We start from the raw sequence: 26,677 nt of genomic DNA on the forward strand, positions 1-26,677 counted from the left end.
CTCTCTCTCCTCAGACTGGCAAGGGAGCAGGCCCGAGCCGTCTTCCTGGCCTCTCTCTCCGCAGACTGGCAAGGGAGCAGGCCCGAGTGCGAGACCTGAAGAGTGGCAACCAGCAGCTGGAGGAGCAGCGGGTGGAGCTGGTGGAGCGGCTGCAGGCCATGCTACAGGCCCACTGGGACGAGGCCAGCCAGCTGCTCAGCGCCACGCTCCTGCCTTCCAACCCTCAGGTAGGCCTCGCCCCCGAGAGCAGCTGTCCTGTCCAGATAAACCTTCTTCCACGGCCATAGCTCACCATCTGTGCCCCATTCCATCGGGCACAGCTGTGATCCCAGAGCTGAGACATGAGTGAGTATGTGGTCTACTGCGGAAGAACCATGGCTGCCCTGAATGACCATAAGTTGTTGCTGAGGCTAGGGAGATTCCGGTCAGTAAAGTGCTCGCTTTGCGGGGTGAGGGCCTGACTTCATGCCCTAAACAGCAGTGCATGACTGCTTCTGGAGAGAGGCTCCCACTCATCCTCAGCTTACAGTGAGCTCAGGATAACCCTGGGCTACATGAGGCCCTGTCTCAAAGGAAAAGCAAAGCAAGACAAGCAGCAAAAACCAGAGTGACTCCCTGAGAACTGCACTCAAGGTTGACTTCCGGCCTCCACACACGCTCACACACACACACACACACACACACACACACACACACACACACACACAGGCATACGCACACAAGTTGTTGCTAAGTCCTGCCCTAGACTAAAGCCTTTCACTTGTCTGGTTTCTCTTGATTTGTGATATGCTTATTGGCTAAACAGTTTTAACATCAGTAGAATGTATGTGGCACAAACAAAGAAAAATCCAAACTGTTTTGTTTTGTTGTTAAATAAAAGGTATACAGTAAAAAGCAGCCTCCACGCTCTCCCAGGACCCCGTCCCTCCACCAACCATCCAGCTTCCTTTCCCAGAGGCAGCCATGAGCTGGTGTCTTGAGCGTCCCTCTCTTCCCGTAACCCCTCACAGCGCATGCCACCCTCTGCCTGCTGCTGGACCACTGTCTGTGACCAAGTGCACGTTCCTGGACACAGAAGTGCTTTTCTGTGTTTTATCTACGGTTACAATAAATATCAAAATACATGTTGTTGTATAAATTATCTATAAAATTTCTGGAAATAGAATTGTAATAGGAAAAATGATCAGTTTAAGATTTGGTAGAAATTGCCAGGCACAGTGGTGCCCACCTTTAATCCCAGCACTTGGGGAGGCAGAGGCAGGTGGATCTCTGTGAGTTCAAGGCCAGCGTGGTTTACAGAGTGAGTCTAGGACAGCCAAGGCTACACAGAGAAACCCTGTCTCAGAAAACCAATACAATAGAAAAATAAATAAAATACATCAATAAGGGTGAAGTCTAGACAAGTTTTTAAAAAATTTTGGTGGAAATTAGATGCTACTCATTCTCCCTCGAAGGCGTTCAGGCAGTTTATAACCACGTTCAGGTGTCTCTTTAGACCCACGGGGCTGTAAACAGAATTTCTCTTTCTCCTGACCAGGCTCCTCCTGCTGAGCTCTCCAGCCCTGGGCCTCTGGAGCTGGAGAAGGGGGAGAGGAGGGTATGGGCCATGCCCCCCATGGCTGTGGCCCTGAAGCCTGCGCTGCAGCAAAACCGAGAAGTGAGGGGTGATCTGCCTGGAGCACCTCCCGTTCTCGGGAGCACCTCCCCAGATCTCAGCCTGCTGCTGGGACCCCCTTTCCAGAACCAGAATTCCTTCCAGCCCTTGGAGCCCAAACCAGATGTGGCTCCCCCCACAGGTAACTAAGGGCAGAGGTCACTGGCATTCTTCTCACGTGCACAGAGAGCTCCCTTACCAAGTTCCCTCTGATGGGGTGTGGTCCTTAGCAACCATGGATTTTAAGGGACAGAAACTCACTGAGTAAAGGGAAGAGAGCACGAAGTACAGGATAGAGAGAGTTAGAAACAGCTGCTGTCATCGCGGCTATGCGGCTTCTCCCTGGACCTCCATTTCTCCTCACCTCCGCCTCTGCTTCTTTGTGTACAAGAAGATTAGAACATGTTGCCAGAATTAGTTGAGGCCAGGCAGAGCAATTCAGTCAGAAGCCAATTTGAATCAGTCTGGAGAGTGCAGGCTGGAACAGTTGAGTTGAACCAGCCAGCGAGAATTCAGAAAGAGCTAGAAAGGCTTGGAAAGGCTCTCATCCTGTCCCCTCATCTAAGAAACTAAGAACTTTTACACACTGCCCCAGGGGAGTGGAGCTCTCTGGCCTCTGGTCACCGGCTCATGCACACAGTGTTTTTTGCGTTATTGTAGGTGTGTGTATAGGCACGTGCATACCATAGTTATGTGGAGCTGTAGGAGCTGACTTGCTCTTTCCATCATGTGGGTTCCAGGAATCAAGCTCAAGTCATCAGGCTTGGCAGCAGTTGCCTTCATTGGTCTACCATCTAGCAGGTCCACCAAAGAAAGGAGGTGACGTCTGCCTCAGCTTCCTTACTAGAGCCAAGCATGATCTTGACCTGATTTAACAAAGGCTGGGATTACAGGAATGTACTACCGTGTGTGGCCCTGAGGCCAACCCCAGCACTTCCTGTTGCTGGGCAGATGCTCTCAGTCGAGCTACATGCCCAGTCCCCAGATTCTGCCTTTTGCTGTGTTCTGGAGGAATTTTTGGAAACGTGTTTGAAGGGCCCAGATTTGTGCTTCTGTCTGCATTTCTGTCTTCAAGTTGAGCTGTGTGATGTCCCAGACTCCTCTCACCCTCGCTTCTCCAGCTCCCTTAAACTCTGACGCCATCTTTCCTAGCTGTGTCCCTCTTCTGTTTGTTTGTTTTAAAGGGCTCTTAAAAAAAGATTTATGTGTATTGGTGTTTAACCTGCATGTACGTCTGTGCCTGTGGAGGCCAGAAGAGGGTGTAGGATCCCCTGGAATTCCAGACAGTCATGAGTGGCCATGTGGGTGCTAGGAATTGAACCCGGGTCCTCTGGAAGAGCAGACAGTGCTCTTAATCACCGAGCCAACTCTCCAGTCCCCACTCTCCCACTTAATAGTGCCTTTTCTTTGGGAGCATTTGGTGGGTTCATTTATGGAGGCTTCTTCCGTGTACAACATCCAAGCATGCCGGGGCGTCGTGTCACTTCACAGCTGGGCCCTTCTCTGCACTGGAGGCACTCACTGCTGACCACAGGGCAGAGCGACCATTTCCGGAGGAAGACCCTGGATCTGATGGGGATGGCTCCCTGAAGCCAGGGCTGCCCCCTGCTTCTCAGCTCGAAGGCCTTAAGAATTTTTTGCAGCAGGTAAGAGAGAATCTACCAAGACCTCCATTTGTCTTACCTACTGACTCATTTCCTCCAGGTTAGGGTCCTGTCCAGACTCTTGTTCCTCCTGCTCAGCTTCCCAGGGCTGGGATCACAGGTTTGTCCCTGTGCCTGACTGGCTTCCTTGCCCATCTGTGTGTGTGTGTGTGTGTGTGTGCGTGTGTGCACGCGCCTGTGTTGTGCCGGTGTGCCTCTGTGGGCGTGCTCATGAAGTGTGCGAGCCAGAAGTTGGTGTCAGATGTTTTCTTCCTAAATAGTGAGGTTATAAAAATGGCTCCACCCTCCACCATGCCTGCTTTTTTTTTTTTTTTTTTTTTTTTTAAGTCAGGGCCTCACTGTGTAACCCTGGCTGGCCTGTGACTTACCATGTAGACCAGGCTGGCCTGTGACTTACCATGTAGACCAGGCTGGCCTGTGACTTACTGTGTAGACCAGGCGGGCCTCAAATTCACAGATTTATGCCTGCCTCCCCAGGGCAATGGGATGGGCACCATCCCTCCTAGCTGTGCCCAGCTTTTATGTGGGTGCTGGGGATTGAACTCTAGTCCCGTGCTTCTCAGTGTCACTGAGTTGTCTCCCCAGCCCCCTTCTCGCCTTTTTAGAGCCAGCTGTCTATCAGTGTAGCTCATTCTTAGTCCATAATTCTCCTCTGGAACGTAGGCCACTGCCCCTAGCTGAGACGTTTCTGTCCCCTTCAGAGCCTAAGGTTTCTTTGTACCGGTTTTCTAGAGGAGTGTCCTGTCTTCTTTCCCCAGCTGCTGGACACAGCACCCCAGAGCCATGAAAGCCCCTCTGTTGACCTGTTGCCCTCTAAGTCTGGTGAGTCCCAACTCTGAAGAAGGTCGGGGCTGGGTCTGGAAGAGGCGGAACTGGCACTCTAGGATGAAGTGGGAACTTGGAGGTTGGACTTGACTCTGCTCCCGTAACTGCAAAGGCCGGTAGCTGCCTTAACACTTCAAACAAGTCTGAGTGAGAAACGCACCCACAGTCGTTTTCTGTGAGAGGTTATACACATTTACTTGAATTTGGATTACATTTTGTTGTTGTTGTTTGTATGGTTTTTGTGACATGATCTCATTCCGTAGTCCAGTCTGGCCTCAAACTTCCCGGGTAACTGGGGTTGACCTTGAATTCACAGCAACTTCCCTGCCCTAGTGCCCTGAATACCGGGTTTACAGAGTGAGTCACAGTGCCTGCCTTGAATTTGGATTCTGTTTCTAAATTTATCCTTATACCTGGCAGTGTTAGAAACAATGACTTGTGCTTCTTTGTAATATACTAGTAACAGCTAACTTATATAACTAACTCTGAAAGTGCTCATTTAACCGACCAGACGCTGGGATCATTGAAATGCCGTGCTTGGTCTTTTATTACGTAGTACCCACGTCACAGAAAAATTTTACTGGGGAAGAGGACTGTCGTTGAGACAGTCTCTGACATGGTCAAAGGTGACCTTGGCCTTTGGTCATCTTTCATTTCCTGAGTATTTCCAGTACAGGTGGGAGCTGTAGGGCCCAGCTTAGGGCTGGGGCTTGAACCCAGGGCCTCTGAGCTACCCTCTGGGAGCTGATCGATGCCCAGCCTTGTTCCCATGGGCATTCTTGCGTCTCTCTCTCCTGCTGCTAGGCTCTCGGGCGGTCTCCTCCTGGGAAGAAGCCCCTCAGGTGCCACGCCTTCCGCCTCCTGTCCACAAAACTAAGGTTCCCTTAGCCATGGCATCGAGTCTCTTCAGAGCCCATGAGCTCCCCTCATCCCATTTTCAGGGCAGCGGCCTCAGCACTGGCTCCCCAGAGAGAGGTGAGCAGACCGGGGTTGTCGGGGAAAGACCATTCTAGAGCCTAGGGAAACGGGATGAAGGCTGGGAGAGGGCCTCAGGTGACCTGTCCACGGTCTCCCAGGTGCGGACGGGCTCAGCCCCCGGAGGCAGCTGATGGAAGTGTCCGAGCTCTTCCGCCTGTACCAGGCCCGGGGCTGGGGCGCCCTGCCTGCCGAGGACCTGCTGCTCTACCTGAAGAGGCTAGAACACGGCGGGTATGAGCTTGGGAGAGAAGAGCAAGAGCTGCAGGGTGGAACTTGGATTAGGAGGTGGTCAGGCAGATTCCCACTGCGCAGGCTCATCCTTTTCAGGGGCCAGCAGTGGGGTAGAGAGAGGGGTGAAGTCTAGGTCCGTTTTCTGTCTCCCTTGTTTCCATTTCCACTGATGTTTCTTCTTAACCCACCTGTATGTCTGTATCCCAGTTTTCCTTCCCCTCTACCCGGAAGCTTAAACTTAGAACCCCAGAATTTTTGTTTAGTTAGTGTAGGTACTGTAAACTTTTTCCACTGTGTCCTTTTTACCTGAGAACTTAAAAAGAAATCAAATGTTTACTCACAGTAAATCATAGGAAATGTATTGGTTTAATATATATATTTGAGACAGGCTCACTGCCGCCCTAGCTAGCCCAGAACTCACTGTGTAGATCAGGCTGTCATCAAACTGCCGAGGGCCTCTGCCTCCCAAGTGCGGGGATTAAAGCGACGTGTGTGCGTGTGCCACCTTGATTTTTTTTTTTAAATGAAACTCAAAGGCAGCAACTCAGACAACAACTGTTCAAATCAAACATTTGAATGCAGTACCAAGATACACTCATTTGGTCCGTGCTGTGGACTATGGGTTAGCGTCGGCCCCTGTGGCAAGGTGCGTGTGAGGCCAGAGCGCATTGAAAAGCCAGGCATGGCAGCTCACACCAGCCCCTGGGGCTCACCGTCCTGGAGCCGCTTTAGCTCCTGGCCAATAAAAGACCCTGTTCACCAGGTAGCCAGGTGTGGCGCATGCCTGTAATCCAGCTCTTGGGACCAGAGGCTGATCTCTGAGTTTGAGGCCAGCCTGGACTGCACTGTGAGACCCTGTCTCAAAGAGACGAAAAGGGTTAGCGTGGATCGCTCCTGAGGAGCAGCGCTGGAAGCTGTCCGCATGCTCACACATGTCCGCACGTGCCCACACATGCGTGCATTCCTGGATGGACACGCAGAAGTGGCCTCCGTCTTCTGTATTTAACCGTCATTTGTCTGAGAGCAGAAGGCCCCGAAGGGACAGGGAGAACACTGCCCGTGATCCACCGTGCACAGCGGTGCCGAGCTGGAGCCGGTGCCTCAGGCAGTGCCCGCCGTGGGGTGACAGCAGGCCCGGCGCACAGCGTGTGTGCCCTGTGTCCGGGAGCAAGGCTGCACCACCCAGAACACCTCCGACTTGATTGGGAATTATTTTGGTTGAATTTGAATTAATTTTTGGTTGTGCCCTGTTCATCTGTCACCTCCACGTTTAGCTGTGCCACACCACAGCTGTAAGAAGCACAGGTCCAGGGTAAGCTGTTAGGCCCCTCGCTCCTCCGTGGTTTCCAGTTCAATTCATTCTCAGGTCTCCTTCTCTTCCCTTCGTGTGACGCCGGACAGTGAGTCACAGGCCTCATGTTGGCAGGACGCGTGCTCTCGCACACTCACATTCTTCTTGTTTTGTTTGGGGGTGGGGTGGTTTTTTGTTTTTTGAGACAGGGTTTCTCTGTGTAGCCCTGGCTGTCCTGGACTCATTCTGTAGACCAGGCTGGCCTCGAACTCACAGAGATCTGCCTGCCTCTGCCTCCTGAGTGCTGGGATTGCAGACCCGCACACCATGCCCAGCGAGGACTCACATTCTTAAGAGAGGAAGTCGGGACCACTGCCCTTTGCACAGAGTTGTATGGAATTGGGGCTACTCCCCACCCACCCTGTCCTTGCTTATACCCTTGATTTGTGTGGCAGCACTGATGGCCAAGGGGATCTTGTCCCCAGAAGAAACACAGACTCCCGCCTGGGTGAGATCCCCCGGAAAGAGGTGAGGGGCTCTGCAGGAACCAGGGGTGACCAGGCCTCTTGTCTGACCAGAGACCCCAACTCTCCACACGCCCTGGCTGGCCCCGCCCCTCCACTGTGTGGTCTCGGCCCCCACTTGCTAGGGCTTGCCCTTCCTCTCCCCTGTGCTCACTGGTTGGGGCCTCCTCTGGGGGGTGGAAAGTGGGGGTACAGGATGGTGGTTTCTTCTTTCCTCTCAATTCGCAGATCCCCGCCCATGTCCCTCGACGCCTTGCTTCAGCCCCTAAGACTGAAAAGCCTTCTCGGAAGAAAAGTGGGCAATCTGCCCCCGGCAGTGTGCGGAGTCGGGGAGGCATCTGGAGATGAGGCCTTCTCCTCTGCATTGTCCTCGTCGCTGTTCATTTTCGTCTGCCCTGTAGTCTGTCTGTATCAGAGGAATTTGGAAAATGGAGATTTTGTAGGAAGCTACTTTGTGAAGAAACCTTTAAAAATAGTTCCAGTATTTTAAAATATATTTGTTATTTCCTATAAGAAAACATAGGGAGTCTTTGGGGCTGCTGTGTGACTGGAGGTGTGAGTGGGCTGAGGCTCTGTGGGCTTGGGTTTAGCATTAAGTGAATTATGAAGGACTTTGTTATACATTTTGTATTTTTCATACTTTCTGAAATAAGTATATATTACTTGAGTGACCAGAAACTCCCAAACTTTTAATAAAAGGGTAAATTATTGTATAAAACATTGGAGAGAAAGCTTTGATGCTGGGAAGAAAGTTTTGTCATTTAAAATGTGTTAGATTATTTTTATATGAGTTTTTAGTTGTTGTTGTTTTGTTTTTTCCTCTTTTGAGACCAGGCCTCCCTGTGTGTAGGCCAGTCTATCTGCCAATTTGCAGCCCTCCTGCCACATATGTGTTGGTTTCAAGCATGTGCTAACATGCCTGGCATTTCTGCTTCCTAAAAGCAGATGATTTTTTTTTCGGGTGGCAGTGGGGATTCAGATTGGCAGGTCCTGTCCAGCCAATAGACGAGGTTGGGCTGTAAACATTACAGCTTTAAAAGGGGTTGGGCATCATGGCACACTCCTTTAATCCCAGTGCTGGGAGGCAGAGGCAGGTGGATCTCTGAGGAGGCCAGCCTGGTCTACAGATGGAGTTCAGGGATAGTCAAGGCTACACAGTAAAGCCATGGGTGGAAGGAAACAAAACATGTAAATAAACTCTAGCAGTGAAGTAACAGCTACCTCCAAAGCCTTCCATCCTTACCTCACCACTAGCAACAAAGAAGCAGCACCGGGCTATGAAATGGTAGCTGCTCACGAGACTTGTGCCTATATCTGTAACACTCGTTGGGCAGAGGATTGCTACAAGTTTGAAGCCGACCTGGGGTAGCTAGTTCAGGCCAGCCTGGGCACAGAATGAGACTTGTTAGTTTAGGCCCCAGCTTAGAGTGGAAGCCCTGAGTTTCAGTTAAATTGAGAGAATGAACACATACGGTTTCAGGCGACTGAGGCTGGACCCTCAGCTGCAGAGAGCACCCTCTCTGGACAGGCGGGCACAGACGCTGCCGACAGGAAGGGCCGATGGTGCTTGAGGAGCGTGTGATGAGGCGGCCAGACCCTTCTCAGACCTTGAGTCATTTGATGTAATCCACATAGGCAAGCTTCTCACAATGATAGCAGTTCACATCTGGCTTCTGCTTCCTCAGGGGCAGGGCATGGGAGTACATGGCAAGTTAGTTATGAGATCCTCCTCACCATCCAAGGTACTAGGCCTTCAGCTCAGCCCAGGGCCTTCTCTGAGGGCACTGGGCTGGCGAGGTGGCAGCGGGAGGGGGAGGGGTGCTTTCTTTAGGAACGTTTGCATCTTTATTTCCAGTGTCATCAGATCAAATTGATATGTGCCACACGCCATCAGTAAGAATTAGTTTTACACTTTAAAAAAATGTTGGTCAAGTGAACATTGGGGCTGTAGCTCGTTATCTCCAGAGTCTAGCCTGCCGCCATCAGCCAGCATGCCCACATTTCCCTTGACAGGCTGGAGAGGTCCCTGAAACAGCTCGGTGCGGAGCACAGTGCTGGCTTATCCCCTTGCGAGGCCGTGCTGGAGGACAGCCTTGAGTTTTAAGCCTGTTTATCACTGAAGAGAGTGAGGAGGGAAGAGGAAATCCCGCTGTCTCCACCCAACAACTCCTGGTTATCTTGGGGAAATTCTGAGAAGGGAAACAAACAAAACGAAACAAAGCCCTGACCATTTTAAGAAAACCAACACGCACGGGTGCCTACTTCCGGTGGAGGTTCAGGGCATATGTGGGGAGGGCATAGGGACCCCGGGGCTGTGACAGGCCAAGCTTTCAGACACAGTTTACCTCTGTGAAGGTCCAGAAGGGGAGTCGGACTTCACATGCTCCCTGGGGCGTGTTGCCGCCATCTTGCCGCTTGAACATCCACACAGGTGAGGCAGATCATTGACTCCCAGCTGGAAAGTGAAGGCTTCAGGGGTCTGGTGTCGTACGACAGGTAGCTGGAAATACGACGCACCGACTTTGCTACGATTTCATTAGCAAGGTGGTCCACCAGGCTGCAAACGGCTCAGAAAGGTAGCGTCGGTGGGCCACTGTGGGCAGCTGGTTCTGTGTGTAACGATGGTGAGGAAGGAGAATGCGAATTCTGCCTTACAGAAGATGAGGCCTTAGAGGTGTCACATGCCTACACGCCCCATGCTTGGGAGCAGAGGCAGGTGGACCTCTGTGACAGGCCAGCCTGGGCTACAGAGTGAGTTCCAAGCCAGTCAAGGCTACACGCCAAGGACAGACCCTGTCTCAAAAAACCAAAAATTAAAATAATTTCTAAAGGAAGTTGAGAACTATTTATTGGGAAGATGACTCGCCCATAAGAGGAAGTGACCAACTGTGAGACGAGGGCCCAGCCCAGTGCAGAACTGAGCCAGTCTCCTTCAGAAATTAGCGTTGGGAACGACGTCGGTAAACAGTGTTCTTAGAAGAGAGAGAGGGCATTAAAAAGGGCAGTCGTGCGAGCAAGGGGCGAAGGGATGAACTTGGGGCTGGAGAGGCGGCTCCTGCAGAAGACCCAGGCTCAGTTCCCAGAGGCTTAAAGCCAACTTAACTCTCCTCTGATACGCCCCACCTGGGCATGCACTGTTACACACAGACAACTGGGCATAGTATCATGGATTCACGTTAGTGACCACCTATGACAGAGAAGACAAAAGCATTATGGGTCCTGGGAATCTGAACTTCTGTTCTTAGCAGGAGGCAAGGGCTTGATTCCCACCCTCTCCTCGGCTCTCCAAACACTAGGCTTAGTGGGGAATATTAGAAGCCTCCTCTTTCCAGATCCTCTTTAGGACCTTGAGACGTGACTCAGCAGCTAAGAGCACTGGCCACTCTTCCAGAGGACCTGGGTTCAATTTCCAACACCTACATGGTGGCTCACAACTGTCTGTAACCCCAGTTCCAGGGGCTCTGATGCCCACTTCCAGCCTCCGGGGAAATCAGGCATGCACAGGGCACATACACACACACCAAGCAAGCAGATGCATAAATCTTTTGAAAAGTAATAAACCATCCTCTTGGAGCAAGGCTGTTCTTCCTTATCACCTCTGTTAGCACAGGAGTGCAATCCTAGATGCTCAAGGATGGGAAAAGGGAAAACCACTGTCACCTTCAGGACATGCTTAAATGAGGATCAGACTGTATACTTACTTGAAATACATGATGTACTTTCATAAGTGACACCACGTTGATACATGTATTTCAAATGTTAATGCTATGGTAAATAGCATGTTAAGAGTTGTAGTAAATTCTTCAGTGTCTTAATGTCAATATAAGCAGTTTAGCTTAACAAAAGAATTTTAAATAGAGGCTTAAGAGATGGCCCAACAGTGAAGAGCAATGGCTGCTTGTCAAGAGGACTGGGGTTCAAAATCCAGGACCAACTGCCCATAACTCCAGGTCCAGGGGACACAGCACCCTCTTCTGTCCTGCACAGGAACCAGGCAAGCAGTTAGTATGCAGACAAAACAAAACAAAACAAATATACAACATAATTAAAGGATAAAAATAAAGATTTTAAAAGAGAGATATGAGCCAGCATTTCTTGAAAAGAAGCAAACCCAAGGACGCAGTGCTCTCTGGGAGGTCTCGGCCTCACTGGGCTCTGGGTGAGCTGCAGATGAAACCAGAGCCAGCTATTTTTATGCCCCACCAGACGGGCAGCATTGTGAAGGTCTGAATGTATGTCACTGAGGGTTTGCGACAGCAGCAGCTGTTCTGCGGTTGAGAGAACCGGGAGGGGACAAATGGGCCATTTCGGGAAACATCTTGGCAGAGCCTGCACGCACCCTAAATGCAGTGAAGCCATCCCCAGGGACACGGCCTAGAAAATAGCTCTGCACCAGGAGACGAATGTGCAGAAGTCCCTGGGGGGGGGGGGGTGAGGAGTGGAATGCAGACAGTCGAATGTCCTTCTGCCATGGCAGCTTCTCTTCAGGAAAGACTACAGAGCAGTTCAGATGGGTAAACTGTAGTTACAGGCGTCTGTCTGTGTGACGGTCATAAACACGGTGCCTCGTGACGATGCAGGAGGAGATGGCCGGCACAGACTGCTTACGTAATGCTAAAATCCGTGCAGAGCAGCCCAGCCCAGCCCAGCATGTGTTATCAGAGCCCACACGGGTGCTGGCTCAGGGTGTTGGGGTGAGTGTGTCTGCCAGAAGGGAATGACAAGGGAGTCAGAGACAGGGCGAGTGAGACAGGGTGGCGGTGGAGACTACCTGTGGGGCTGTCTTGGGGTTTTATTGCTGGGACAAGATGTCATGATCACAGCAATTCTTAAAAGGGAGAACATTTAACTTGGGCTGCTTTACAGTTCAGAGGTTTAGTCCATTATCATCATGGCGGGAGGCAGGCATGGTGCTGGAGAAGGAGCTGAGAGTTCTACATCTTGAAGAGATCAGCAAAAGAGAGGAGCAAGGAGAAGCTGTGCTCCACACTGGGCCTGGCTTGAGCATGTAGGACCTTAAAGTCCTACCACAGTGATATGCTTCCTACAACAAGGCCACTTCTCTGTTGCAGGATATTTGATCCCATTGTGAACCTTAGCTAAGATTGTGAACTGTAAAACCCTGTCTTTTGTTTGGTATGGCTCAGCCCTAGCACACACCTTTGATCCAAGAGCTTTCTGTACACAGGTCAAGAGGCAGAGCAAGAAGGCAGCTGACAGGGAGTAGCAGAAAGGAGGGACTTCTGTGAGAAGAGTGTTTAAGACAGCATGGAGAGAAGAGCGAGCTTTAGCTCTCTAGCTCTTGGGCTCTTTAGCTCTTGGGCCTCCAGCTTTTGGCTTTCTCCTCCTGGGCTGTCGGGTGAGCTAGCAGGCTTTTGGTTTTTTTCCATCTGAGACATGAGCTGAATAAGAAGGCTTTTTCTGTCAAGGTTTGAGCTGAGAAGGATGGTCAGCGGAGTGCTTTCTCTGCCTCTCTGAGCTGGCAGGCTTTCACCCCGCATCTGGCTCCCGAGTCTTCATTGGTAAAGCAGAAGGATTGGAGTTTCCATTTCTTTACAACAGCCTTCCTGCTGGCACCACTCCATTGTGTTTGAACGGACCAAGCATTCAAACCCAAGTGTCTATACGGGCCACACCTGTTCACACCGCCACGGGGTGCTGGCATAAATGCTAAGTTAAAAAAACAAAGGGAGAGCAGACGTGCAGACGTGCAGGCTTGGAGAAGGGAACAGGAGCCAGTGCGGCTACTTCTCTTGCTTGGGTGCATCGCAGATTAACACATACGGATAAACACAACGCGCATCTGTAAACGTTGCCCCGAATGCCACAACTTTTCCAAGACTGCGCTAATGGAGGGGCACAAAGTGGCTGCCTCAAGCGACACATGTCTATTCTCTGACTGTTCTGGAGGCCGAAGTTCTGAAATCAAGGTGGGGCAGGACCATGCTCTCTGAAGACTGTAGGGAGATCTGTTCTGTTTTCTTGGATTCCGTCTGCGGCTGCCAACAGCCGCAGGAGTTTCTTGGCATGCAGGAGTGTCATTCGGTCTGTTTCGTTGTAACCCGATCTCCCTGGATCCCCGTGCTCTCCTCGGCCTTTTCACAAGGACATTATGTGTACTGGATTGAGGATCCACCTTAATCCACTATGACATCATTTAACTTGATAACTTCAAAACAATTTCTAAATACAGTAAAGCCCGTTTGTAAGCAGTTTGGCCTTCTGTCACGTGGGGTTTCCACAGTCAGACAAAATGTAAGGGAGGGTTCCAGCAACAAGCCACGCGAGAGCTCTGCAAATGGGCCCCACTGTGTTCCCGGGCTGGCCTCAAAGTCCTGGACTCAAATGCGCCTCCCATTTCAGCTGGGACTACAAGTGCGTGCCAATGCAGTCAGCTTCAAGCAGGGCATGCAGTCACGCGACGCAAGGAATTGTCATGCAGTCTGCCTGCCCCGCCAGCCTCACAAACCTCACTCTGTCGCCTCACATAGGCACTGTGTCATCTCTCGTCGCCAAGAGAAGGGCAAATACAGTGAGATGGCTGAGGGGGGGAGAGAGGGAGGGAGGGAGAGAGCGGGAGAGCGGGAGAGAAGAGAAAGAGGGGGAGAGAGGAAAAAAGAAGGAAAGAGGTAGAAAGGGAGAGAGGGAGGGACAAGGAAGGAGAGAGAGGGAAAGAGAGAGGGAGAGTTTAACTTGCTTATGAGTAACATGTTATTTTAGGGGTCTGGGGAGCTGGCTCAGTGGGTAGAGGAGTTAAGGACATGGGTGAGTGCAAGTCCAGGGGCCACCTGCTGGCAGAAGAGCACTGACCCTTGTAAGCTGCCCTGACCTCGCCATGCAGTGTGGCGTGTGCACGCCCACCACAAACAAGTTAAACACAGTTCCAGTCTCTAGAAAAGAAGAGTAACTGTGGTAAATGACCCTGGACAGGACATTTCCTCGGCTGGAGAAACTGAGATGAGAGGACAGCGAGGGGGGCGTGGCGGCCTCGGGTTCTGATGGGCGTGTGTCTACAATTACACTTCCACAGCAGGGGGTGGCTGTCTACCTGTGCGCGCGCTCTCTCTCTCTCTCTCTCTCTCTCTCTCTCTCTCTCTCTCTGTGTGTGTCTGTGTACAGATGTTTTGAAACAGCATTTCATATAGCCCAGGCTGGCCCGAAATCCTCTATGTACCTGAAATTGGCCTCTACCTCCCAAGTGGTAGAGTCACAGGCTTGTACGATTCACTCACACTGAAAGCCATACTTTTTTGGGTGGGAAGATTTCAGGATAGGGTTTCTCTGGCTGTCCTGGAACTGACTCTGTAGACCAGGCTGGCCTTGAACTCGTGATCTGCCTGCCTCTGCCTCCTGAGTCCTGGGATTAAAAAGTGGTGGTGCAAGCCTTTGATTCCACTATAGATGGCTGTGAGCCACCATGTGGTTGCTGGGAATTGAACTCAGGACCTCTGGAAGAGTGGCCAGTGCTCTTAACCTCTGAGCCATCTCTCCAGCCCAGAACCAACTTTCTGTTTCATTGATTCTTTGTATTTTTTGTTTGTTTGTCTGTTTCTATTTTATTGACTTCAGCCCTGAGTTTCATTGTTTCTTGCCATCTACTTCTTTGCGGTATGATTTTTTTTTCTTTTGTTCTAGGGCTTTCAGATGAGCTCTTAACTTGCTGGTGTGAGATCTCTCCAAGCTTTTCATGTAGGCACTTAGCACGGTAAACTTGCCTGTTAGAGCTGCTTCACCATGTCCCATAAGTTTGGGTATTTTATTCAATTCTAGAAAGTCTTTAATTTCCTTTTTAATTTCTGTCTTGACCGGTCAGTCAACCAGCAGAAAGCTGGCTTTGGGTTCCATGAGTTTGTAAGCTTTCTGTGGCTGTTGCTACCCAGCTTTAATCTGTGGTGGCCCAGGAAGCAGGTGTCACTTAGATTTTTTTTGTAGCTGTTGAGACTTTTCATGCATCCAACTCTGTGGTCAGTTTTGAAGAAAGTTCCACAACTTGCTGAGAAAAGGCGTGTTCTTCTGTGTTTGGGCTCACGGCTTCAGAACCTCCACTGTTGTGTTGGGTAGGGCACAGAGGTGGGAGCACTCCCATGGGCACTCAAGTGTGACTCTGACTACACACTGGAAAGAAGAGGGTGGGAGCCGGGGCAAGGACACAACCTTCAGAGAGAGGCCTGCTCTCTGAGGCTTCCATCGGCCAGGCTCCGCCTCCTGCAGTCTCCAGGGCTTCCAAATGCAAGCTGGAAGCCAGCATTCTGAACATAAGCCTGTGGGACCCGGAGCAGCCACCAGGTCCTGTCAGTTGCTCCTGTGGAGGCACTCCGGGCTGCCGGACTCCCTGAGCCCTCTGATCCAGTTCTCTCAGTGCATTCTACACAAAAGGTCTGTCTAAAGCTACACTCAAATAGTCAGTCTATGGACCTGTGTGCCCGCAGAGTCCGGAAGTGACCCTCTCCCAGCACGTCACGATCCAGACCCCTGGGAACTGCCGTGTCCGCTGGGATCCCAGACTGCTGCAGGTGACGCCATGTGGTCCCCTAGACCTTTGGAACTTTGCTGCAGGCTGTGGGGTCTGCCTCAGCCTCCCAGAGCCCAGCAGTCGCCCGGCTGTTTCTGGGCCGGGATCTTTTTCCGTCTTGAACTTCACCAGCTGCAAAGTGTCCTGGGATTTCTGATTCCGTCCCTGACCTCGGGTGTTGAAGACAAGGGCCTCCGGCACGGGGTCCAGTCTCCTCCCTTTGTCACTTCTGCCCTTCTGCCTGGGGACGGAGGAGTCCCACTCTCAGGAATTATTGGCCGGAGCATTTCCCACAGGGCCTAGACATTGGAAACTTCAACTCCTTTGAACTGTCTCATTCCATCCCCCCTCTCTCCCCCCAACCCCCCAGATAGGGTCTCTCTGTGTAACCTGGGCTGTCCTGGAAATGTGCATTCTGTTTGTGAGGCCATCAGACCTGTCACCTTGTCTCTGGAGAGAAGTGTGACCCACGTCCGCAGTCCCCGAACTTGGGAGGCAGAGGCAGGAGGATCAGAAGTTCAAGGTCATCCTCAGCTACGTAGTGAGTCTGGGGCAGCCTGGGCTACACAAGCTACTGTCTCAAAAGAAATTAAACAGACAAAAAGCCAAAGCAGCTTGAGTGAGGAGAGGTCTAACAGGGACGCCGGGGAAGGGTGTGGCTGATACTTCAGAGTGTCTCTGTGAGCGAACGGGCACCACCAACCGTCTAGTGGGATTGTTTCGAGCTGAAGGCATCTGAGAAGCAGCCATTACGCAGAGCCTCTCACACCTGCTCTGCGTAACGGCAGAAACTCGTGGGCGTCCCAGCAGCTATAAGCTCGCTTCGTGGTGGCAGCCCGAAGGAGGGAACCAGGGCGCCCCACCCCCCTACACACAAACTCCACGGCTATTCTCCCCAAGAGTCCAACTGCTATGGACAAAGAAGTTTGCTTTCTTCCCGTGGCTACCTCTCGTCGATGAGGCCCGGACAGAGTCGGGCCTCTGTGTTCTATGCTCACCTGTTTTCTCTGGATGCGCGCGCACGTGTCGCCTACGTGCAGAACCCAAGGCGGTCAGAAGAGGGCGGCAGCAGCCCTGGAACCGGAGCTACACACAGCGGTGAGCCGCCCTGCGGGTGCCGGGAACCAAAGGCAGCCGGACAGGGCCCCTCCTGCAGGGCGTGAGCCGAGCCACGTTCCACACGGGATCCACACGCATAGGGAACGGCCGTGTCTTCTCTCTGTCCTCTGTGGGCTTTGTTCACACGCCCCCGAGGAAGCAGGTAGGAGGAGACGGTTCCCTTAAGCCGAAGGGGCCAGTCTGAGTCTCCCTGAGGTTCAAGGACCCTCCCTGCTCCACCCGGTTCCTGGGACCCACAACACAGCAGAATCACGTCTGTTTTTCTTCCTGGCCTCACAGTTTTGTTTTCCACACTGTAAGACCTGGGGTCTCACAGCTCAGGAGTTCAAGATCTCGCCCTTCCCAGAAACTCCCCCAGACCAAGACTCGTTGCAAAAGCAAGACCCCCATTGCGCAATGGGGTCACCCCTGTGGGTCAGCAAAGAGTGGCACCGGGAGACAAAGGCCTTTAGGTTTTTAAAAGAAAAATTGCGGGAGATTTGAAGTTGCAGTCTTGGCAATTTAGGATTGGATGAGGAAGCTATAAAGTAAGATAATTGGTTAGTCTTAGGTGCTCAAGCTTGGCCAGTCCTGCCAAGTGTGGATGCAGCTGCAATTGAAGGTGGGGGTGGTTAGCTCATCCTTGAAGATTAGGGGCTACAGACTTTTGGCTGGAGGTCAAAAGCTACTCAGAAGAAGTCTAGGTTTGTTGCTAAGAAATGCTATCTCAAAGACAAGGGTCTGGTCCTTCTTTTGCTGAGTGAAGGTCATTGCTTGCTTGCTTTTTTTTCTATCTGTCCTCACAGATAGGGTCACATTCCTCCATTCTCTGGAAAGGTACTAAGAGGCTTTAGCTTAACCTGAACCTAAAACTCAAAACTACAGGCTTTAGAAGACATACAGGTTACAAAGTTAGCCTCACCCTTTCAACACGACTGGACTGACAAAGGTACATACGGCTGTAACTTCAACCTTAACTTCCCCTGTATACTAAATGTAAATTTCCGTTCACAGCGTTTATTTAGAGCCATTAAACATTCATTCATGTTTGTTTTGGAGGGACTGGGGCTCACGCCCAGGGCTTTGGGGGTGCTGGGCAAGTGTTCTACCGCTGAGTCATCTCCCTAGCCTCCGACCTACACTGCATTGATAAGAGATAAGTCACACGAGTTTATCATGTGAACAGCCGGCGTCAGTAAATTTTGTAAGCTAGCCAGTTTTGTGCAATAAGGTTTTTCTTTAACGCTTTGCGGGAATGTCTTATTGTTACATTAACATCTCTGGACAGAACTGATCAGCTTGGATTCTTTCTTCAGCGGGATTTCCTGGAGGTAGAATTACCCGGTGAAAGTCTATATACATTTAACATTTAATTTTTAAAAAATTTATTGTGACTAGGTTCCATGAGCGTGTACAAGCTCTTAAATGTTGTTGCTTTTTTAAGGATGTCTTTCTGAGTGTGTGGTGCGTGTTTGTGTGTGGTGCGCACCTCCCACACACTTGTGTGTGGCTGTGGTCGGGCCTACTCCTCTATTGCACTAATTATTGTCATTAGCAGTTTTTTGAGACAGGGTTTATCTGTGTAGCCTTGGCTGTCCTGGAACTCACAGAGTTCCACCTTCCTCTGCCTCTCAAGTGCTGGGATTAAAGATGTGTGTCACCACCGCCCAGCTTTTCTTTTCTTTTCTTTTCTTTTTAACTCAGGGGGTCGTCTCTCAGTGAACCAGACTGGCCAATGAGCTCTAGAAACCCTGCTTGTCCCTTTTCACGTACTGGGGGTTGGGCCTCATGAATGCAGAGGAGCGCTTTGCGGGCTGAGCAGCCTCAAGGCCCACGCATTTAAAAGTATTCTATTTTTTATTTTCTTGGGGGGGGCGAACCATTTTATTCAGGGGCTGGCGTCTGGGGAGGGGCCAAAGGACCCACCCGGCGCCCTCAGCAGGGCAGGTCGTCTCGGCCTTGTCGCTGAGGCCTTTATGTTATTATTTGTTTCATGTGCATTGCCGTTTTGTCTGAGCCTATGTCTGTGCACCACGTGCAAACAGTGCCCAGAGAGGACATCGGAACCCCGGGGAGTTACAGATGGGGTGAGCCGCCATCGTGTGGGAGACCCCCGGTCTCTCTGCAGGAGCAGCCAGTGCTCTGAGCCCCTGAGCGTCTCCCCAGCCCCTAAACCTATTATTATTAATAGTATTATTTTGTTTTTGTTTTTGTTTTTCAAGACAGGATCTCTCTGTGTAGCCTTGGCTCTCTTGGATCTCACTCTGTAGACCAGGCTGGCCTCGAACTCCTAGATCCCCCTGCCTCTGCCTCCCAAGTGCTGGGATCACAGGCGTGGGCCACCCTAAGCTTTTATTTTTAACTAGTGTATATAACTGTGTCTGCGTGGATATGAACACTCGAGTGCAGAATCCCAAGGAGAATGGGTGAGAACGGTGAGTTCCCGGAGCTGGAGTTACAGGAGTTGTGAGCTACAGTGTGGGCGCTGAGGACGGACCAAGCCCGTCCTCTGAGAGCGCACAGCATAAACCGCTGAGCCACATCTGAAGTCCTCATCACCATTACTGTTTTGGCCAGAGGGTATTTATTTATTCATTTCCATAACACATATTTTGGTTTTTCTCCCTTCCGACTCCTCCCGGGTCCTCCTGGGCCTCGGAGCGTGGTTGACCAGCCCAGACACACGCCGTTGGAGAAAATGGATTTTCCGTCTGACAGCAGGTATCAGCTGCAACAGCTTCTCAGGGTGCGCGGCCTGCTCTTCCCCCTCAGAGCCAGACCCCGCGTGCTTCAGTCCTTACTTTTAGCTCTGTTTTTAAAGGTTGGTGATTGAGCCCAGCACTGGCTGAGTCTCGCACCCAGCACAGGCGCACAAACCCGAATCTTGATGAAGGTTCACGTTTGAGGACGCTGCTCAAGTAGCTGCGGTGTGAACACAGGTCCCTGTCCGGCACCTAGAGAACTCACTAGTGCCCCCTACTGGCCGGGCTTCTACACGCTTAGATAATCTCCCGATCGGACACCGGAAAGGCGAGCACCCCAAATGCCTGCGGGCAGGCAGGGCACGTGCGCACGCGCACAAGCTCACTGTGACTTGCAGGTGGTCAGACGACAACTTTCAGGAGTCGCTTTTCTCCTTCCACTGTGGCTTTGGGGGGGTCGCGGAGGCAGGAGGGGCAGAAGGCCGCAGGCAAGGTGGACATGACCCTCCCCACCCCGGAACCGCAGTGGGGGGCTGGGGAGAGCAGAGGCTGTGCACCCTTTAGGGGGAGGGCTCCAGGATAGGTGTACAGAATTGCTTAGGACTAGGCCCTTCGAGGATGCTTGATTGGCTCTCGGCAGCTCGGCTCCTGTGGCAGGAACGGGAACACGGTACCTGGCTGACATGCGGGCGCCGGGAGGGGAGAGCCGGCAGGGAGCTGTGTCAGAGGCCACACGTCACGCGTGGTTAGGGGCGTGATGTCTGAGGTCAGGCAGAGCAGGAGGCCCCGCTGGCCAGCCCGGCCCGAGGCCCGCAGCCTCAAACAGCAGGGTCCTTCCACAAAGCGCTCTGCCCACCAGCAAACACGTCTGCGGCTCCTGAGCGTCTGTGAACAGAGTGGTCGGTGTGTAGTCTCTCGGCCTGCTTCCTCAGCACGACACAGCGCCCTGAGATCCGTCCACACACCTGCTGCCCGCCCTTCTCGCGTGCAGCGCGACCCGAGCCCCTTTAACAGCCGTTTGAGTTCTGTCTGCTTCGGGAACACTCCAAATAAAGCTGCAAGAAATAAGGAATTGTTAAATTCTGGTGCAGGTTTTTTTTTTTTTCTTTTTTTGGTGGTTGTGTGTACTTATTTTCTATTTCTGTTGGGTTTATAGCTGGAAACAAAGTTACTGGTGAATCTAGGTTAGCTTTAGTAACTGTCAAGCTCTCCAAAGTGGGTGACCTAACTCCTCGTCTCCCAGGCATGTGTGAGGTACCGTTGCTCCCAACCTAACTCACAGTCTCTCCATCTCAGGGGAAGGAGAAAACCGGCTCCTGACTACGCTCTGGTAAAAAATGTACCTTCTTCTTTTTAATTAAAAAGGTTTAATTTAGAAAATAATGCATTTTTGTGTGTGCTTTGTTTTGTTTTTCAGGACAGGGTTTCTCAGCCCTGGCTGTCCTAGAGCTCACTGTGTAGACCAGGCTGGCCTCGAACTCAGAGATCGGCCCGCCTCTGCCTCCCAAGGGCTGGGCTTACAGGCGTGGGCCACCACCACCTGGTAATAATGCGATATAGACACAGAAATTTAAAAGCGCAAGAAAGATGAAACTGGGGGCTGGGAGACGGCGCAGTGGTTAGGAGCACTGGCTGCTCTTGCAGAGGACCGGGGTTCCGTTCCCAGCACCCATGTGGTGGCTCACGGCTGTCCACATGCATTTCAGGGGATACAGAGCCTTCTTCCGGACAACTCGGACTATGGGTGTTCAAGTGTAAAATAAAACAACTAAATCTAAAATAAATTATAAAAAAGAAACATGAAACTATAAAATACTCTTACTTTACCTCCATCATTGGTTGTGTGCCTTTGTCCTTAATGGCTGAGCCTTTTCTTCAGGCCCCAACTTTCTAGACTTCTGGTATGTGTGGACAGTTTTAAAGTTGTACTAACTGATACTCCCATCAGGCAAGGGAAAGTACCTATTTTTTATGAACTGAGATTATTTTGGACTTCCTTAAAAAAAATCCTTCCCCGGGAGGCTAATTAATTTTTCTTACTACTCATATTAGGCTTTTGTAGGTTGTTTCATTTCCTTTCATAAATTAGATGTTTCTTTTTTGAGAAAGTGTTTCCTATAACCCAGGCTGGCTTTGAACCCTGGGCCCCGGCGCCTGCAGCCTCGCCTCCTGAGAGCCGGGCTTGCCGGAATGGCCGCCATGTTCGGCTTGCGCAGGGCCGGGGAACGGCTTCCTGCCAGCTAGGCACTCCACGCCGTGAGCGCTCGCGTGCAGCGGCTCCGCGAGGAGCCGCTTCTTCGCACCCCACACCGGTGGCCGCGCACTCTGCCCACCCTTCTTCCGCAGGGTCCGAGCCCGGGAGGACGGCCGGTGCTCGGGAGGGAGGACGGCGCGGCAGGAGCCTCTTACCCGCATTTGGAGGCGCCGGGGGCCTCTGTTCGAGTCCGGGGGCCGCTTTCCTGGTGGGAGCTGAGCTGCCCCAGGGTCTGGGGACACATTACCAGGAGCCCCTTGACACCCTGCCCGTCAGGAAGCGGTAGCGTGCTCCCCTCAGTGCTCCCCTCAGGGCCCGGCCCGCGGTCAGGGCCAGCAGTGAGGAACAGGCCATACCCCAACCAGACAGCGGCGGTCACCCCACACTCGGCCACCGCTGCGCTGCTCGTCCTGCCAGAGCATTTGTGGTTCAGTGGGGTTCCCGGCTGGGTCTGTGTCGGCTCTCGTGGCACCAGGAAAACTCACTGGAAAGAGTGAGCACCAGCTGATGTCTCCGCTTCACGCCTCGGGGCCGCGGTGGCTTCCGCAATGGGTCATTCTTGCGACCTCACGAGCCGGCAGCTCCTAAAGCAGTGGGCTGTTCCGGCTCTGCTTCCTGTTAGCCGGTCCACCCGTTACCCGGTAACCCGCTCTAAAATCTGTTCGCACGTGTGTGTGGGTCGGTCTTAGGCTCCTAGAGGTTTCCATGTGGCTTTTCAGAAGGCCTGTGGTGTAGGTCACCGGCCCCTGTTAACAGTTCCTCTCCTCAGCCTTGCCATCTCCCACCTCATTTAACCCTTCCTGTTCCCTTATTTTCCGGCATCTTATCTCACTTTTTTTTTTTTTTTTTACTATTTCCATTTTATTTTTTCTGCTAAAAGCTCAAGTGTTAGCACAACCAGCAACACTCCTGGAAAGTATTGTAAAAATACATATGGTTATTTCCATAAATTCCCACAGAGGATTCTTCATTGCTCCCTAGAAGCAATAAAGGATTGCCTCTTTAACATGACAAAAAGACTATTTAAAACCAAAAGGCAAAATTACACTTAATGGGGAAGTGTGAATTATTCCTCTTTAAAACAGGGGCAAGACAAGGACAATCACCCCTATTTAACTTGGGTCTAAAAACTGTAACAAAGCTTCTGGGGGAGGAAAAGAAAAGGAAGAAAGCAAGCTATCATGTTTTGCAAATGAAGTGGAAATCTGCTCAGAATCACCAGAGGCAGAGATGCTCGAAGAGCCGAGGAGGCTCCAGGGCTCACCTTCACAGCAGAGCCCCGTCAGCCCTCTCAGGGAGAAGCGGTTTATCCTTTAGGAAAGCGCCCAGCTGGGACTTCATTGCTAAGTCCCAGACGTATCATGCAATGCATCTGATCAAAGGGTCTTGCTGTCATGTTTTGGAGGGTAGGTGAGAGTATTGGCAGTAGTTTGTAGCTCTTGGGGGCCTAGGGGAGCCCCTCAGCCAACAGAAAGAGGCAAAGGCCCCAGGCGCTGGGACTTACTTGCTGGCACGTGCTGTCGCGCCCTGCTTGGGGGCTGCCCGTGAGGAACTGCCCTGCCTCCTCTGCCGCCCGTATGTTTTTTATTGACATATAACATGGCATTGGAACATGTAGGATGGTTTTGTTTTTCAGCCAACTAGAAATACCAGTTACTTACAGTCACTAACTATAGAGGTGACACAGACGGCTTCACGCGGACACAGCTTTGCAGTCCTGCTTATGAGGGACGAGTGTCCTTTCTGGTCGGCGCCTGTTGGGCAAGTCCCACTTTCTACTGTTGTTTTGTCTCCTTTTTCCGTCTCCTCCTCCCACCTCTCCTTCTCGCCCACTTCCTTCTTTAGCAGACTCTCCTCAGGAAGCTCAGGCTGCCCTCAATGTGCGCTGCCTGTGTGGGACCGTGCAGCGTTATGTCACCGTCACCGTCACCGTCACCGTTAGCGATCCACACACCATGCTCTAACCCAGGAGCCGACTGCCTGGGGGCCATAGTGACTGGGTTTAAACTTAGGGGCTGAAACAAATGGCGGCCGCCGGTCTTTAGCTGATGATGCTCTGATTCCGGGTGAGCTGACTGCTGCTGTGCTCATGTCCAAACTTGCTTGCGATCAAGGCTGGACTTTTGCTCTGTTCTGGTTTTTTTTTTTTTCTTCTCCCCCTCCCCCTTAGAATTGGCACATCCTGTCTTCTGCTCACTAAGGCCTGCCTCCCGGTGCCTGCTCCCCTCCCGCCCCCAGCCCCCCCCCAAAAAAAAAAAACCGTCTGTAGGGACATTTAAAGTAAAAGGTTCTTCACTGAAATAAACACTGTGAAAGTCCGGGGGCCTCAGCCCAGCGAGCTCCAGGCAAACAGGGACAGTGTGAATGGCACCCAGAGTCTGTCTTTGACTCAATTAGGCAGAATCAATCTTGTCACTGAGTTTCCAAGGAAATTCAATTACAGGTCAAGTGTAGGAAGCCGGCTAACTGTGGCTTAAGCAGCAGACGTGACAGGCGGTCGATAGCTGCCCGGGGATGCGTTTGACTTCAAAGTCCCTGAGTCCACACTGAGAAAAGGCCGACACAGTCAGAGCAAGAGGCTCCTGGAGGCATGCGCTGACCATTGAGAATCCCAGCCAAGTCCAACCAAGGGAACTGAAAAGAGCCTGAGCACACTTAGCTCAGTTACCAGGTGTGACGGGTGACTCACAGGGCCAGAGAGGGACCTCGAGGACCCAGCAGGGCCCTTCAGGGCCAGCGCCAGCGTGCAATCTGTACCAGACAGTAGCGCAGGGAGAGTCTTAACACCGCGAGAGAACACACGGCGAGGTGTGCGCACCCATGCAGAGATGCCTGAAAACCTTCAGAGTCACAGCAACGGGGTGAGGGCACAGCCGGGGTGCTGGGAGGCGGGACCAAGGGTCACGTGCTGGGCGGGGAGGGAGGAGGAAGAGCTCTGGACCCCATCTGAGGTTCTGCTCGGCAGTTACTGAGAAACGCTGACCCAGGAGAGAGTGCGCTGCGGCCTCCAGAGAAAGGAGGACGAGGCGCAGGTTCGGGGACCGTCACCGTGGCTGGAAGGGCGCAGAGAAGGAGGCAGGGAAACTGCTTTTGTCCTGATGTCTTTTAAACCACTGCGACTCCTACACACACGCATCTATTTTTTATTTTTAACACTTCCCCGGGGCAGAGAGATGTTGTGTGGAGCGGGTGGAGTTGGACCTGCCCTTTGGGGAGCAAGGCAGTGAGCACTTCCGGAACCCTTTCCCGTGGCTCGCCTTGTGGGGTCTAGGATGGGGCCCAGCGCATCCCGCACGCCAGGCCGTGCGCTGCCACTGATACACGCCAGCCACAGTCCTGGCTCTGACATTTTTGATCTTGTGTGCTCTTTGCCTGTGTGTGTGTGTGTCTGTGTACCGCATGCACAGGCGGTTCCGAGCACAGTGTCAGATGCCCTTGAACTGGAGTCACAGATGGCTGTGAGCTGCCATGTGGGCGCTGGGAATAGAACCCTGGTCCCCTGGAAGAGCAGCCAGCGTTCTTAACCAGTGAGCCGTCTCTCCATCCCAGTCCTGTGGTTATTAAAATTACTTATTTCTCACACAGCTCCAGACAGCGAGACACAGGGGAGAATTCACAAGTCCGCCCCCCGAAGGACCACAGCACACAGTGTGAAGAAAGCCCCTGGAGCCAGGGTCCTGCTCCATCCCGGGAGGAGAACTGACCTCTTTTCAGGAAGAGATAACAGCCAGCGGAGCCTCAGCTTCTCCATGACCCAACAGCCACAAGGGAACTGGCGCTGGACCTGAGTTAGCAACGCCATCTTGGTCTTTCAGCGCTGGTGTGGCCAGAGGGGCCCTTATTAAATGACTGTGACGGAATACGGGACCAGTTGTCCCATTCCCCTGAGAAGGATGGTGGAGCCAAGGGGGACAGTTCATCTACTCAGGTATGAGGCAGAAGGTGAGAGAAACAGGCAGCAGGATGGAGAATTCCACATCCTACATGATTTAAGCCACTTTTTGAGGAGTTGTGGTTTCAAAAGCCCACCCTTGCCAGGTGTGGGGTGCGGGGCTTTGACCCCAGCACTCAGGAGGCAGAGGCAGGTGGATCTCTGAGGTTGAGGCCAGCCTGGTCTACAGAGTGAGTCCAAGACAGCCAGGGCTATGCCCCTGAAGGTGGATGTTCTATCTCAATTCTCATCCCCCTGGGAAAAAAAAATCCACCTTCAGGGACCCACATCGGCCAGCTGGGTCCTCCCACCTGAAATTGGTCCCCAGCCTTTTGAACACCGCCACCAGCTGGTGAGCAAGGCTCCAAGCCGGGAGCCTGAAGCGGGCGTTCAATTTAAAGCATACAGACAGACAGTTAGTCGAGTCACACTAATTCACCCAAAGGTGTGGTTTGGGAAGACGACGAAAGAGCTGACAAGCCGCTGCCCACCCTCCTGTTCCAGCTAAGTTTACCAGCTTGACACAAACTTGGAGTCATCTGGGAAGAACCTGGTGGGCACTGCCTCCACCAGGCGGCCGGTGGGCATGTCGGCAGGACACTGGTGAGTGATGGGGGAGGGCCCAGCTCCTGGGGCCCATCCCCGGCAGGTGGTCCCCGGTGGTGTGGAGCAGGCTGAGTGAGCCTGAGTTTCTCCATGGCCTCTGTTTCAGTTCCTGCTTCCACACTCCTGCCCTGACCGCCTTGCACGCTGGCCTACAACTCTGAGCCTAAATCCTTTCCTCCCTGGGTTGACCTCGGGTATGGTGCTCGTCAAAGCACAATAATATAAAGCATCTGAAACCTCACCCATGGGATGAAACTGCGGCTCCGCTGTGACCCGAGGCTCAAGGCAAAGGTGACAGATGCAGTTCAGAGAGGATGGCTCACTCACCAGGAGCTGGGCCTTTGGGTGCGTACGGAAATGCAGAGCAAAAAGAAAAACTAAATATATTTGTTTCTTGGCAGTTGTTT

General features: G+C 52.2%; 1 protein-coding gene across 5 annotated transcripts in view; it reads left to right on the forward strand.

Moving 5' to 3' along the window:
- The window catches only part of Cntrob (centrobin, centriole duplication and spindle assembly protein), a 20,931-nt gene extending 12,937 nt beyond the window's left edge, over nt 1–7,994 (forward strand). For 2 of the 5 annotated variants that reach the window (XM_055594163.1, XM_055594164.1), the window contains exons 12-19: nt 65–227; nt 1,538–1,796; nt 3,146–3,300; nt 4,077–4,140; nt 4,948–5,118; nt 5,220–5,352; nt 7,099–7,171; nt 7,396–7,586. In XM_055594163.1, the coding sequence (XP_055450138.1) occupies nt 65–227; nt 1,538–1,796; nt 3,146–3,300; nt 4,077–4,140; nt 4,948–5,118; nt 5,220–5,352; nt 7,099–7,171; nt 7,396–7,515 (1,138 nt within the window). In that variant the 3' untranslated portion in view covers nt 7,516–7,586. Of the gene's footprint in view, nt 1–64; nt 228–1,537; nt 1,797–3,145; nt 3,301–4,076; nt 4,141–4,947; nt 5,119–5,219; nt 5,353–6,445; nt 6,449–7,098 lie in introns of all 5 variants that reach the window. The other 3 variants (XM_055594161.1, XM_055594162.1, XM_055594165.1) reach the window with 2 other exon arrangements.
- The last annotated feature ends 18,683 nt before the right edge of the window (nt 7,995–26,677 follow it).

This window comes from Psammomys obesus, unplaced genomic scaffold, assembly GCF_907164565.1.
Source record: "Psammomys obesus unplaced genomic scaffold, mPsaObe1.curated_primary_1811, whole genome shotgun sequence".
In the NCBI taxonomy this organism is placed as follows: Eukaryota; Metazoa; Chordata; class Mammalia; order Rodentia; family Muridae; genus Psammomys; species Psammomys obesus.